The 16,187-nt window shown below is 38.4% G+C and overlaps 2 protein-coding genes across 2 annotated transcripts in view; one reads left to right on the plus strand and one right to left on the minus strand.

Moving 5' to 3' along the window:
• The window catches only part of LOC115113149 (acylphosphatase-2-like), a 77,844-nt gene that overhangs the window by 37,955 nt on the left and 23,702 nt on the right, over positions 1-16,187 (plus strand). The gene's annotated exons all lie outside the window — the stretch shown is intronic.
• LOC115113144 (forkhead box protein G1-like) lies at positions 8,758-10,250 on the minus strand. The gene has a single exon (XM_029640441.1). The coding sequence runs from the start codon at positions 10,138-10,140 to the stop codon at positions 9,082-9,084; it is 1,059 nt and encodes a 352-aa protein (XP_029496301.1). The 5' UTR covers positions 10,141-10,250; the 3' UTR covers positions 8,758-9,081.

Below are 16,187 nucleotides of genomic sequence, written 5' to 3' on the forward strand. Positions count from 1 at the left end.
TGCTGATGACAAGCATACCCATAACATGATGCAGCCACCACCATTCTTGAAAATATGAAGAGTGGTACTCAGTGATGTGTTGTGTTGGATTTGCCCCAAACATAACTTTTTGTATTCGGGACATAAATTACATTTCTTTGCCACATTTTTTGCAATTATTCTTTAGTGGTTTATTGCAAACAGGATGTATGTTTTGGTTTATTTGTATTCTTTACAAGCTTCCTACTTTTCACTCTGTCATTTAGGTTAGTATTGTGGAGTAACTACAATGTTGTGGATCCATCATCAGTTTTAGCCATTAACCTCTGTAACTGTTTTAAAGTCACCATTGGCCTAATGGTGAAATCTCTAAACGGTTTCCTTCCTCTCTGGCAACAGTTAGGAAGGACACCTGTATCTTTGTAGTGACTGGGTGTATTGATACACCATCCAAAGTGTGATTAATAACTTCACCATGCTCAAAGGGATATTCAATATCAGCTTTATTTTTATCCATCTACCAATATGTGCCCTTCTTTTCAAGGCATGTGAAAACCTCCCTGGTCTTTGTGGTTGCATCTGTATTTGAAATTCACTGCTCGACCTAGGGATCTTACAGCTAATTGTATGTGTAGGGTATAGAGATAAGGTAGTCATTCAAAAATCATGCTAAACACTATTATTGCACACAGAGTGAGTCCATGCAACTTATTATATATTTTTTTTACTCCTGAACTTATTTAGGCTTACCGTAAAGGGGTTGAATACCTATTGTGTCCCATCCTGATCTGTTTCTCCTGTCTTTGTGATTATCCCCATCCACCTCCAGGTGTCACCCGTCTTCCCCATTATTCCCAGGGCATTTATTCCTGTGTTCTCTGTTTGTCTGTTGCCAGTTCGTCTTGTCAAGTCAACCAGCGAGTTTTTTCCGTGCGCCTGCTTTTTCCTTGTCTCTGTTTTTCTAGTCCTCCTGGTTTTGACCTTTTGCCTGACCTGACACTAAGCCCACCTGCCTGACCATTTAGCCTGCCCTGACCTTGAGCCTGCCGCCCTGTACCGTTTGGAACTCTGACCTGTTTAATTAACTTTTGCCTGCCCTCGACCTGCCTCTTGCCTGCCCCTTGTTGTTTTAATAAATATCAGAGACTCGAACCATTTGCCTCCTGTGTATGCATTTGGGTCTCGCCCTGTGTTGTTATATTTTGACTTAAAATATTTCAACTTTTTGTTTTTTATTCATTTGTAAAAATACAATTCCACTTTTACATTATGTGGTATTGTGTATAAGCCAGTGACACATTCTCAGTTTAATACATTTTAAATTCAGGCTGTAACACAACAAAATGTTGAAAAAGTAAAGGGGTGTGAATACTTTTTGAAGGCACTTTTTAAAATATTTTTTTATCAATTGGCATTTAAGTTTTATCTCTCCCTTCAGTTATCTCTTCTTTTTGTGATCACTTTATTGTATGACTCCATAACATATAAGCACATTTTGAATTTGATACTGGATTGATTGATACATTACTTTAAAACAACCTCTCTACAGCACCCAGTATATTGTCCTATACATTAATTGTGGAATGTTGGTTTTTGAGGGTTGTATTGCCAAACAAAGTCCATCCGTTGTCAGAACATTTTGATTAAGCTCTTCTCCAGTAGCCTATTTAGTGCTATCAAATTGAACCACAGTACATTTTGAAAAAAAATTGTTGTTCTACTATGGAGAACTGAATATGATCATTAAATCCGGCATTTGTTGTGTGTAAGTTAGCCAAATGTGTCAAGCTATAAACTAATAGGCCTTTAAACAATACTGTATTAATAAATGCTACTAATATTCAGCTGGCATATGTAAACTCAAGTTAAAATTTGTCATTCGTTTGAAATTCAACCTATTTTAGCCAAATATTGTTGTCAAATAGATGGGGCACAGTGGTCCAACGCATTCCAGGGCAATATTTCAGCATCCGAACTGACTCCGAAAGGATTAACATGATCTCGCTGAAGTTGAAATGATGTCTCCATTATACCAATTTCACACAAAATGCTTAGATGATAATAATTATACTATACATTGGGACTGTAAGTGAATATCACACACATGTACTGTATGTGTATATATACATGTACTGTATGCCCCTATATACTGTATATGACAGCCCTATATATATGGTTCATTCTACAGAAATGATTCAAATTGCTGTCCACAATCAAAGAAACTATTTTAAAAACACAGGAAAAGAATTGATGTCTTTATTGTCACATACACCAGATAGGTGCAGTGAAATGTATTGTTTTACAGCGTCAGCCATAGTAGTATGGCACCCCTGGATTAAGTGCCTTGCTCAAGGGCACATCAACAGATTTTTTGACCTTGTTGGCACAGGTATTCGAACCAGCGACCATTCGGTTACTGGCCCAACACTCTAACCGCTAGACTTTAATTAAAACATTAAAAGACTAGAATAAGGCACCATAGACCCTGTGCCAATGTGTTTGTCAAACTCCAGGCAGTGCTATAGTCAGATGACATGAGAATATCTCTTTGGCCACACACCCCAGTGGTGGGTTTGGCATTGAAAAACGTAAACATATGCAGAAAAGTACCTCATACCTAAGGTAAAATATGGTGGTGGTCTTTGATGTTATGGGGAAATGCCAACTTCCACAGGTCCCGGGGCCCTTGTTAACATCAATGGCATCATGAACATTACCAAGTATTTTGACATTTTATCCAAAAACCTGGTTGCCTCTGGCAGGAGGCTGACACTTGACAGCAAGAAATAACCCCAAGTATACTGAAACCATCCACTACGTGCAAAGCATTGAGCAACAAAGTTGAAGGAAAACGTACAGTAAGTCCAACAATAAACGGGCGTTTGGTTATATAACAGCAAAAACGTAATTTGCACAGAAGTAGCTAGCCAGTTATGCTAACGTTAGCTAGCTAACCAAATGAGAATGTTTAGCTGAATCCCTCTAGAATCAACACAAAGATTTTAGCTAACGTTCATCAGAACAGAACTTCCATTCCATTTAGCTGTTTTTGGTAGTTTTCAGTTCAAAAGATTAAACAAATGATCCAAAAGTTGCCTACTGTAGCAGCTTGTGACTAGTTCATGTTGAACATGCATGAGAAGTAAGGCTAGATCGAATAGTTACATTAAGTTTTATATCAGATCTGGCTGAGATGTTATTGTCTGAGAATATCGTTTTTTGTGTGATTTCTAACACGATAATAAAAATACATATTATACAACCTAATGGCATTTTAAATTAAAATATCTTATTTCTATTATTTTACATTTACATGTAAGTAAGTAAGCGTTTCACTGTTAGTCTATACCTGTTTTTTATTAAGCATGTGACAAATAACATTTAATTTGATTTAATCTTTAATTAGGTTCAAATTTGAATTCGTTATAAAATTGTGATTAATGGTAGTTAACTACAGATAAATATTGTTATCGTTAGACAGCAGGGAAACTCGAGTTAACTTTTTGTAATTTTAGTGCACTCATTTTTTATCTGATAGCGTTGAAAATAAAATACATAATCTATAGACTGCGGCTTAAAAACAACGTGATGTAAAAACAAGTTGACATTGAGGTTAAAGAAAGTGTGCCTTATCAATATACCTGTTTCTGCATAACGTTAGCCTTACTTTGGACAAAATCCAAGAGGTCAATAATTATTGTAGGCTTATGCTTCCTGTATAATAACCGGCTATCACGTTGTTTCTGCAATGAATGCCTTCCTTCTTTGAGCCAAAGACACTCACGGTTTGTGTCGTCTATATTACAGACCTCTTTTTTTTTTTAACTAGGCAAGTCAGCTAAGAACTACTTATTATTTACAATGACGGCCTACACCAGCCAAACCCGGACGACGCTGCGTCCGCCCTTTGGGACTCCCAATCACGTGTTACAGCCTGGATTCGAACCTGGGTGTCTGTAGTAACGCCTCTAGCACTGAGATGCAGTGCCTTAGACCACTGCGCCACTCGGGAGCCCTCATTCATCCAATGTTACATGACAAGTAATCCAGTAAATCCTTGCAGAACAATTGGTTTTACAACGTCTAACCCAGAGGCAATGCTATGTCTAACCCAGAGGCAATGCTATGTCTAACCCAGAGGCAATGTGAGATTCCCAAATATGAAGCTTATATTTCTACTTTTTTTGTTCTCTGTAGTGAGGCCCACAGAAGCCTCTATGTGCGGACTTCGGGGGAGTAGGGACAGCAATGATTTTTCGACTTTAAAACTATTTGCATTTTGTAGTCAACTATTTATATTGAAAAGCTTTTATCTGGCTTTACGTTGTGTACTGTTTCTAGATATTGTTTAAGGCAAATAATTGTTTAAGGCAAAGCTATACTCTGGAATATCTTCCTGATAAGCAGTTTTTTTTTTCTTCTTTAATTAACTACTGTAGTAGAACTCACGTTTAGGCTGTAACAATTGAATAACGGAGTAATTATTTAAACTGATCCATAATAACAATGTATCTAAAGTGTTTTGTGAACGTATCTAAAATGTTTGACCTTTCTCGAGAATATAGGAGCTTGGAACAGTTACATTCGGAACTCGTTAGCCTACGCTCTAGTAGAAATGCAATAATGCATGTAAATTGTGGAGGAACATGACCAAAGTGGTCAACAATATTAGTTTGATCTAATGTGCTATATGAACAACAAACATAAGGATGATTACTCCAAGATATAGGCATTTTCATGCACACTGGCAGTAGAGAAATCTTGCACGCGTTGTAGAACTAAAACAGTAGCCTAACTTATATCAATGTGGTGCGCTATTATCCATATAATAGGGAAACATGTTTGTATTTATACGGTTTAAGTGAATAAATCCTCAAAATAATTGTTATATTCACAGGTTCACACATATTCATGCCCACATCATCAGTAGCATATTGCTTGCCGCCAGAACAATGCATGCTTCACGGTCCAATTTGTTTATGTTTTGTAAAGTGCCAATGACATGGATATAAAATCATCCTGAACACAGGGAGAATATGATTGTTTCTATCCATTTTCTATAGCATATAAGACATAGACCCTGTCCTTTGTGTGATGTCGTGCTGTTCTGGTCACATCAAAGTTCCAATGCATCATTCTGAGGGTTTATTTAATTTTGTTTCCTAATATGGTTTCACTTTCTCTACGTTTTTGTCTTCAACAACCTTTCTAAACTTTAGAGTACGAAGCCCCCGAAACAGGCCTCCTCCCACATTTAGCTCATGGCTACTCTTGAGCCTGTGTAGCCTATGCCTTTGCCATTAGGCCTATTTTTTTTGGGGGGGGGGGAACATAGGCCTAGAAATTAAATGAATGTTTGAACGGGAATGTTCGTTTTGAATAGTGTATGAAAAATAGGCCTACATCTTATAAAAAAGGTTCTATCTATGTTTTTTTTGGCCGTACACATAGGATAACCCTTTGAAGAATCAAATCAAATCAAATGTTATCTCAAAGTGCTGTACAGAAACCCAGCCTAAAACCCAAAAACAGCAAGCAATGCAGGTGTAGAAGCACGGTGCCTAGGAAAAACTCCCCAGAAAGGCCAAAACCTAGGAAGAAACCTAGAGAGGAACCAGGCTATGTGGGGTGGCCAGTCCTCTTCTGGCTGTGCCGGGTGGAGATTATAACAGAACAATGTCAAGGTGTTCAAATGTTCATAAATGACCAGCATGGTCAAATAATTGTCGAGGGTGCAGCAAGTCAGCACCTCAGGAGTAAATGTCAGTTGGCTTTTCATAGCCGATCATTAAGAGTATCTCTACCGCTTCTGCTGTCTCTAGAGAGTTGAAAACAGCAAGCACCCTTTTTGGTTCCAGGTAGAACCCTTTTGAGTTCCATGCAGAACCTTTTCCACAGAGGGTTCTACATGGAACCCAAAAGAGTTCTACCTGAAACGAAAAAGTTTTTTTTACCTGGAACCAAAAACGGTTATCCTATAGGGATAACCTATAAGAACCCCCTCGGTACCCTTTTTTAATAGTGTAAATGTGGTCCAATCACTCAAAGAAATGTGATCTGCACATATTAACCCAACACTTTCGGACTACTTTTGAGTCCATTATTTCATTAAAAAAAATGTTACATGTATTTTGGGTGGAATTGGGCTATGACCATTTTGTACGATTTTGTTCTAACAAATGTATGTTTATGTGAATACAATATTTGAAAATTATAAATGAATAGGCATAGATATTAAATAAATTGTAGCATATAGATTTGACATTAAGAATAGCTGTATACGTTGCCTCTCAGAAACACGAACTGTACTCCATGTCACCCCACGTCATTGTTGTTCATGAATGGGAAATGCGGACATCGATCCTTTCACTGCAGTTGAATCATATGCCATGCTTATCGAACACTTTCCACACATTGCACATTTCACTTTAATTGACACACGTTTAGACTATTTATTATTTATCTGTATTATGTATATTTTATCCACAGAAATATAAATTATTGAAGCGTAAATTGCACCCAGAACAAATTACCCTATCCTGCCTATTTCAATATTTTGAAAATAATTCATTTGGTTACTTGGGCTGATTGTCTTCACAGAAAAACACATTTTTTGTTGTTGGGACAAGCATAACATATTATATTTATTTAGATTTAGCCCTTCACCTTGTTAGATTCAGCAACAATATCGGACTATTGGATAGGATATGGGATGCTGTTATAGTGTAGACGCCCAATTTTATGTGAATTTGCACTTTTTTCACGCAAGCATAAAAATGTGCTTATTTGTTTATGTTGATAAAACAAGGCTACATACATTAGGAACACCTTCCTAATATTAAATTGCACCCGTTTTTGCCTTTAGAACAGCCTCAATTCGTCGGGGCATGGAGTCTACAAGGTGTCGAAAGCGTTCCACAGGGATGCTGGCCCATGTTGACTCCAATGCTTCCCATAGTTGTATCAATTTGGGTGGATGTCCTTTGGGTGGTGGACCATTATTGTTGAGCCTGAAAAACCCAGCAGCGTTGCAGTTCTTGACACATTCAAACCGGTGTGCATGGCAGCTATACTATTTCCCATTCAAAGGCACTTAAATCCTTTGTCTTGCCCCTTCACCCTCTGAATGGCATACATACACGTCTCAATTGCCTCAAGGCTTAAATCCTTCTTTAACCTGTCTCCTCCCCTCCAGCTACACTGACTAAAGTGGATTTAACAAGTTACATCAATAAGGGATCATAGCTTTTACCTGGATTCACCTGGTCAGTCTGTCATGGAAAGAGCAGGTGTTCCTAATGTTTTGTACACTCAGTCTAGTTTTCCTCTGTCTATAGCGTGTCTGAATGTATAACAGTAGGTCTACATTAGGTTTGTGTTGTTCTTCTTCCATTCATGATAGCAAACTTATTGCAAACTTGTAATGTCTTACACTTTAATCAAGTTCATTTTTTTCATACAGCAACAAAAACAGATAATACTCACATTAGATAGGCCTATTCTAACAACAAAAAGTGCAAAACTTTGAAATAACATTTACAAAAAAAAATCGTCAACATCGAAAATATAACGTTGTTAAATAAATAAAACTATAGTATTCCCAATAAAGGAAATAAATCTGTCAAATGTTAGGCCAAAATGTGTTAAATGTAGCCTAATTGTTATTTGTTGTGTTAATCAGCGCATTCTTCTCCAGTATTAATAGGCTACTATTTTGCTAGTAAATAGGCCTATTGGGTAATGAAAGCTTAACTGCTTATTACAATAACAACTCCGGATGTCATTTATTTGGATCAGCGTTTGCCAAACTGTGGTACTGTAAACCTACCCCAGTGCTACGCAATCCAGATTCAGGAAGTAGATTATCATTGATGATCTTGTTGTTGAATTTATTTGAATAGTCATAGGCTAGACTATATCAAACTAGTTTTCTCAGAATGTGAGGTGTAATCCTAAAGTATGCTAATTTACAGTTGAGTAAAATCCTAATTTACAGAATAAAGTAGCACAAAATGGGCAATAGCAAAGGGTCAGCAGACATGTTTGTAATTTTGTCAGGGCAATAGCTATAGGACGCTGGTAGGCCTTATACGTCGTTATTTGGGTTTAATTATAATAGGTAGACGTGACTAAGAAAACATTGGGAACCACTGATTTAGAAGTGAAATTCTATATTGGTGTGGATATTATAGGCTACGTCGGTTTGCCAAATGTGTACTTGATGTAGCCCAATAAAGCTAAATGATCAGACAATTAAAATGGATGTATTGCAGGCCTGAATAAGTAGCCTATAACACCGTATCAAGCATGGCAAGGTTCAAGACAAGAGGAACTGGTTTTAACGAGAAACTGAAACTTCAAGTGCTTTATATGAAAGATGGAAACAAATTCGAACAAAGGGTCAGTCACCGGGCATGCTATTATAAGAGGAGGCCTGCACTGTCATATTTTATAATCTACATGTGCTCATTATGGCTCGATCAACAAAACAGAGGACAAAATAGGCTATAATTAACTTATGAGTACACACAAAACTCCACTTCTCTCTAAAATGTGTTGCATACATTACAGATACAGCAGGAGCCTAGATTGGAGTCTATAGAAGGAGAACCTGAGAAGACATAACTTGTAGGCTTTTGTTATATCCCGCGTGTCTTATTAACCCTGATCTTTATAAGGCGTTTCCCCCCCCAAATATTTCGAAATTAATTATTATATGAATAATGAAAAATGCTGTATGTTTTTTCTTCAATACTGATGAATACACTGACAATAAAATGTAAATAGAGTGTTTAATAAATAGCCTACCAAACAAAAATAAACGATTCAAAGAATTACAATCTTTGTACAAGATATAAATAGCCCGAAATATAGTTACATTTGGCAAGTCTAGTTACAGTTTAAACCCCACAGGTAACGACTTTTGTCCCTTTAACGCGAAAAGAATACATCGTTGCACTTCAGGATACATAGCCTATTATGGCCATAATTGCTTTCAGGAATTGTCGTTTCTGACCTAATTAGTGATCACTGTTTGTTTACCCCTATAATTGCCATTTCTATGGTGCTTTTATTTGTCCTTCCCATGTCGTAGTTGTGTCATCAATTTAAGAAAGCATTTGGAGTGACCCTCTTTTGATGTGACAACATTCCTGGAAACCCGCTAGAAACTCCCGGTGAAAAAGACTGTAGGGACGTTCGAAGTGAGTCCGAGAGCAGTGTTTGTGGGGAGCTCGTGGGTACACCGTAGCCTTGCGCGCTCTGCTGGAGATGCGGCGGCTGGTGCTGACTCCCTGAGACAAAGTAGCCACTCTGTCCGGATAATAGACTAGACGTGCTTACGCCGTAACTGTTTGACAAGCCCAGAGCACCGACAGATCCACTTAGATGGCGCGTAAGGTCCCCATTACTCAGCTGGTCCACCCCGGGGAGTAGGGACCCATACGCGTGCCCTTGGTTCAGAAATCCTGCTGATGATCCATTGTAATGGGGATGGTGCAATGATAAAAACGGCGAGATTTGCCAATACAGAGGGTTGTTTGCCCTGTCGTTTATTCCCAAACCAAGAGGCGAGAAGCGCATTCCACGTTTCATCGCCAATTTGCCCCTGGAGGTAGCAGAACGTCTCCGAAGTTTCCCCGTAGTTCCACCAATAAATACATCATCGCTCGAAGGGTCCAACATCCAGTAGTTCCCTTTGCCCGGGTCGTCGTAATGCCTTGGCACTTTCACAAAACACTTATTGAGGCTCAGGTTGTGTCGGATAGAGTTTTGCCAGCCTTGCTTGTGCTCTCGGTAATATGGGAAGTTCTTCATGATAAACTCATAGATACCGTTTAGAGTCAGTCTCTTCTCGGCACTCTGTCTGATAGCCATCATAATCAAGGCGTTGTAGCTGAATGGCGGTTTATCATATTTCCCATTTTTGCTAGGCTCTGTCGCCCTCAAGGTACCCTCGTCTTCCTCCTTTTGTTTCTCCCGGTCCAAAGGTGCAGATTCCATATCAGGATCCAGGGATTTTTCCGAATCAGACCCGGAAGAACCCGTGTTTTTTTCCGGGAGCACCGAGTCCTGTTTGTCACATTTTGAGGGAAGCAGCAGACTCTTGATACTAAATGAAGTAGATCGGTGCACCATCGGCGGCTCTTTCTGATCTTCCATGCCGGACACTGACAAAAAAATGACTGGGCTTTGTGTTTAAAAAGGAAAAGGTAAGACGCAATTGGATCAGGGCATTGCATGCATGAAGGAACTTGTAGGATGGAGAGTTAGCCGGGACTGGGATGTAGAAATTACTAATTAAGGAGGTTCCGTTTTATCACTAGGCTAGAGGGGAGGAGCCTGTAACTTGCAGATTTTTATCCCTCTTTCCCATTCGATATTGTTAAAACACGAAATAGACTTTCAGTGCACATATAGCCTATAGAAAAAACATTTTCGTAAGGATTTAACTGAACGGCTTTATCCGTTTACCCAATGGCGTAACGCCGTTTTACGGCCCGTTCTAAAAGCTCATTTTCTGTCATTCTAAAAATAAAATTAAAGGATTATGACGCGTTAGTATGCTAATAATATTTTATGTCAATGCTAATATGTCAAAAAAAATCGCTAGCTGGCTAACCAACAACTGTAACGATGTATTTGAGAGACAAGTGCTCATTGTGCAATTGTTAGCTATTAATGTTATTTTTTGTAATCAACATTAGACGAAATATAGAAATATATGTTGTCAACAATCTATGCCAACCCCCTCTGTTTTGCCCCATAGTTGGGCATGCTCCGTTTTGTTGCTAAACAACCAACCCATCTGGGTCAAGATACAAATTTTCAGTTTTATAACTAACTTATCTCATGATATTTCACACATTTTGCCATGAGGCTGAGTGAAAATGTAGCCGTTTTAGAGGTAATTTGTTGCTATTCTACACATTTTACCATGAGGCTGAGAGAAAATATTACCGTTTAAGATAATTTCCAGTAAAATAAAAATACATGGCTCATGACGTGTTCATATAGTCTAATATCTGGAACACAAAGCTATGCGGGCGTGTGGCGTACGTGCATGCCCTTGTAACTGTTTCTGTCTATGTGTGGTGTGGTGTACGCGTCAAATTGTTCGTCGTAGTGAGCCTTGTTGTATTGAGGACAATGGTGGTTTGAATAGGCTACCATGCATTTAATACTGCCTTGAGCATTGTGGATGCGCTCCAATCATACTATTGTTCTGAGTACTGGACATATCAGATGCACATCAGAGCCCACTCAGGCTGAACACAACTACTTGAGCGCCTCTAGTGTACTGGGATGTTCCTACATTGAGTGCGCACTATTTTAGCAGCATGCAGGCCGGTTTTGTGACTAAATATAGGCTAATTGACTACAAACATAACATTTGGTGCTACTAACGAGCTGTGTAGCCCCATGAGTAACATGTTTGTTTTGGTCTATCCACTTAAAATAGAATAGCCTATGATGTAGACTTGACTTGAACAAATAAGCAACAGACTTAATTTGTTTTCGATCTCAGAAACTTTGTTTACGACTGCGTAAAGATCCCGATACAACCAGGGTTACAATTATACTTTTTTATGGTTTGTTAATTTGTACTTGTATATACATTACAATTTAGGTAAATGTTATCTCCCATTCGGAATATTAATGCATTACATGACATTTTAGTGACATTTTTAACTTAACGTAGACCTAATGATGGTATACAAAAACTAGTAAGGTTCTATGCCATTACTAATCATTACTAGTAGGCCGAATTTTGTTCATTGAATATTTGTGAACTCTTTAATAATTATCATAGGCCTACCATTACAATAGTGCAATTTTCTATGATTGTTATTAGTGTGTGTGTTGTTGTTGGAGTAGTAGTTGTAGTAGTAGTAGCTCAGTTGGAATAGTAGTTTATTTTAGTTTTTTGAAGTATTGTTTGCACTAGTAAAGTTTTGCCCTTATTGTAAAGTTTTCATAACCAAGATTATTATCATCCTTCTAATTATAGAAGTAATATGTACTATCATGATACATTGAGATGTCATTTTCAGTTAGGAGATTTTTTTTCAAATGTAGTACCAACTTTTAATGACATTGAATTGAAAGTAATATTGGCTGTTAGGATTGATCCCTGATCATCATCAACATATTGATGGTTCACCAGAGGTATTTTTTAAGAGGTATTTTAAATGATGAAATAATGTGTCGGGGTAAATGAACCCTTTACCAATTACAGTGTCAAGGGCTTTGAAACCCGGTGAAGAAATACAATACAAAACATCTGAAATGTTTTATGCTTTTAGCTGGGGTACTGTCTCTGTGCTTCCATTGTGTCCAACAATACCTTGATACTGTAAGTGACACGGCTCCAATAGTAGGCCTTTGGGGTAAGAATGAATAACAAAACAGGCCAAGGACTAGAGGTTGTCTGAAATGATTGTAAACATGTTTGGGTGTTAGGTAAAATAACACGTTTCCTGTCTATATTTTAGAAGTTTAGATATCAATTCAATTTTAGTTTTTATTTAAAAAGATACATTGTGCAGATTATATTACTTTATTGACACTATAATACATGTATACTGTATTATAAATATATTGTACCTATCACTATGGGAAATCATTCTGTACATTTTGTATCACTGAGGAAGGCCTAAGGCTTTTGATTACATTGTAATTGGGAGTAATATGTGTTGATTTTTAGTTCATGCAGACATTGTTTGTACTGTATGACAGCTGAGACAAAAATCCTCCATTTAACAAATCTCAAACACAGACCCCAACAAATCTAATCTTAAATGATGAGAAGCCGATATTGCCCCCTTTGTTAAGGCCTGTCAAACAGCAGCAGGTGTTATAAGGCTCTACATACTCAGTCTAAATGACTGTTATCTAACAGAAATGCTGAAGGTAATAATACCTAAGTATTCACTGCATGTTGGTCATTGGGGCGGCAGGTAGCCTAGTGGTTAGAGTGTTGGGCAAGTAACCGAAAGGTTGCTAGATTGAATCCCTGAGCTGACAAGGTAAAAATCTGTCATTCTGCCCCTGAACAAGACAGTTAACCCATTGTTCCTAGGCTGTTATTGTAAATTATAATTTGTTTTTAACTGACTTGCCTAGTTAAAAAATAAAATTGAGGTACAGTTTTTGAAGCAATCGGCCTCAGAATCTTGCAATTGTGTTTGTTGTCCGTAGCTTATGCGTGCCCATACCATAATTCCACCGCCACCATGTGGGTACTCTGACAACAATGACATCAGCAAACTGCTCGCCTACACGACGCCATACACACTCTCTGTCATCTGCCCGATACAGTTGAAACTGTGATTCATCCTTGAAGAGCACACTTCTCCAGCGTGTCAGTGGCCATCGAAGGTGAGCATGTGAAGAAGCTGGATGTGGAGGTCCTGGGCTGGCGTGGTTACATGAATGCCCACTCTCTATTGCTATTCGATGAAAATCCTGACTTCATTCTGCTTTGATCAGCCTTTTTTGCCTTGGTGTGTGAATCTGGGCCAGCAACAGGCTACTTTGTTTTCATAGAGGATCTGGTACGCAATTCCCCAGGTGAATTAGCCGGATGTGGAGGTCCTGGGCTGGAGTGGTTTCACGTGGTCTGTGGTTGTGTGGTAGGTTTGACGTACTGCCTAATGACGTTGGAGGAGGCAGCTTATGGTACAGAAATTAACACTCAGTTCTCTGGCAACAGCTCTGGTGGACATTCCTGCAGTCAGCATGCCAGTTGCACACTCCCTCAAAACTTGAGACATCTGTTGTGTGACCAAACTACACATTTTAAAGTGGCCTTTTATTGCCCCCAGCACAAGGTGCACCTGTGTAATGATCATGCTGTTTAATATGCCACACCTGTCAGGTGGATGGATTATCTTGGCAAAGAGGAAATGCTCTCTAACAGGGACGTAAACACGTGTGCACAAAATGTCAGAGAAATAAGCTTTTTTAAGCGTATGGGATATTTCCGGGATCTTATATTTCAGCTCATGAAACATGGGACCAACACTTTACATGTTGTGTTTATATTTTGGTTCAGTGTATAATCACACTGGTATTATATAGAGATACGTCTATTTTAGAAAAAGAGTTTGACATTAACCTCAGTCAAGTCACTACATTACCATTGTTCTGTAGGGAAACACCTAAATATTTCACTGTAATATCTCTACTACTACACCTGGCATCAGTGTGTTACCACAGACTGTCAGTTGACAAATGTTGGATAAAGTCAAGAAATCATTTCCATTTCCCCCAGCAATGAATTATTCCACAGCTGCACAGATTAAAGCAGTATTGCCACAGTACTATTTAAGAGCAAGTTTTAAGTGCGAGATGAATATTTTTTGGTGTCACTAAACATGAACTTGGCTGACACTCCTCTCATCCACTTGAAATCATGTGTTCACAAGAGATGGAGAGTGAGGACTTTGGAATAAAGTCATATATGAGAGTCCGGTCAGAGAGTTTATTTTCTTCACACTTAGTGTTTTATACTAATTTGTGCTATTTCATTTATTGGAGTCAATGTCCCCTTTACACATCCTGGGAGTTCTGTCCTTTTGTGTAAAAAATTGGGGTGGTAGCAGAGTTTTACAGGTCTTTTAGATTTGATTGTTTTGAGTGAATTTTAAAAACATTGCATTCTCTAACTTTTCAAGTGGCTTCACAAACCTGTGACCCGTCAACCTTTTAAATTGAATATGAGAATGTCCTATCATAATGCCACATTCACTACATAGAAACAAATTCTGGCATTGTCAGTCGGAAAAGTTCAAACACAAGTTCAAACACAGCTTTACTAGATGGCAAGGATAGTCTTGATGGACATTAAAGAAAAAGACTCTCTATCAAAACATTAGTCTAGCCCATCAAACAGGACATCTGTGTGCCAGAGCACCCCCTAGGGATTCTTGGAGGATCTACCATTAAATACTCTTAAAGCCTAACCTAACACACCAACGCCAAATTAAATCAGGTTGAATCGCCAGCAGTTTCGGGGTCATTCCAAGTTTACTGCTATTTATAGAGCCGAGGTAAGGAGCCTTTTCCAGGGCTACGATGGTAACGCCCCCACACAGCGTGCCTGATTACTTTAGCTCCATCAGGGCTGGAAGAGACACAATGCAACAAACCAGGATGTTCCCACAGGGAAGTTATAGCTACCGTACACAGAACATCCCATTGTGGGCTTTCTCCTGCTCTAAATCTGGTCTGTGTTGTCACACTTGCTCACATGAATGGGTTTTGTGTGTGAGTGTGTGCACAGAATTCACAGCAACACCCAACGCATAGTCGTGCGCACACACACACACACACACACACACACACTGATAGAAGATGTTGTGGGAGTTTATATTGGTAATCAGATAATGTAGAAGTGTATCTCAGCAGTAACAAGGTTTCAAGCTTAGGTTCATTGTCTGGAATGCCTCTAATAGAACATGAGGCTAGGTCATTTTAGGTCGGGGAAGCTATTGATTAATTACCTCTTATTGAGGTTGGTTCCAGGGGTATCACAGTGTTGCTCTAGCTTATTACAGTAAATCAATGTTTTTTTTTTAAGTTTTGAGGAAACAGCTAAAGTTTTACTCCATTTGTTGTGGTCTGTTTAGAACTAATATTTGTGATTGTGTTGATGTTGGTGATTAGCAGGTTCTCCATCCTGGGTTAGAGGTTAATAGGTCAGTTTTCTGAAGTTCAGAGGCTTCATAAAGGTTCATATTACGTTCCTGGCTAACTGCCCTATTTAAGGTATGTTCAGGAGATCGTTCTTGGAAGTAATTACTGATACGAGTCACTCTGATAGTTTTAATGTTTATGCATAACTCATTATACATATTTGTAAATGCTTTATGAATTATTACGTGATAGATAAATGCTTATAAGTTGTAATGCTTATAGCTGTAAATGTTTACAAATGATTAAATACTTAATTACGAATTGTTTATTAATCACATTTGTATTCATAAAAATGATTATGAAGGAATATTTAACAATGACTTCACAAATGACCTCTTTTAACCCAATTGCAGCATGTTTACATTGAAGTCCAGCTTATCTAATTGTTCCTGTTCTGTTTGTTGATGGAGAGTTAGCTTAGCTGTATTACCAGACAAAATGTTCCTCTTGTCATATTGATTATGCAGACACATTTAGCTGGGACTGGTGTGGCTGGGGAAAGCGCCTCT

This window comes from Oncorhynchus nerka, linkage group LG28 (genome assembly GCF_034236695.1).
Source record: "Oncorhynchus nerka isolate Pitt River linkage group LG28, Oner_Uvic_2.0, whole genome shotgun sequence".
Classification (NCBI taxonomy): Eukaryota; Metazoa; Chordata; class Actinopteri; order Salmoniformes; family Salmonidae; genus Oncorhynchus; species Oncorhynchus nerka.

Bases quoted from the DNA above. Each gene is read 5' to 3' on its own strand.
- LOC115113144 (XM_029640441.1), bottom strand. From the start codon at position 10,140: ATGGAAGATCAGAAAGAGCCGCCGATGGTGCACCGATCTACTTCATTT.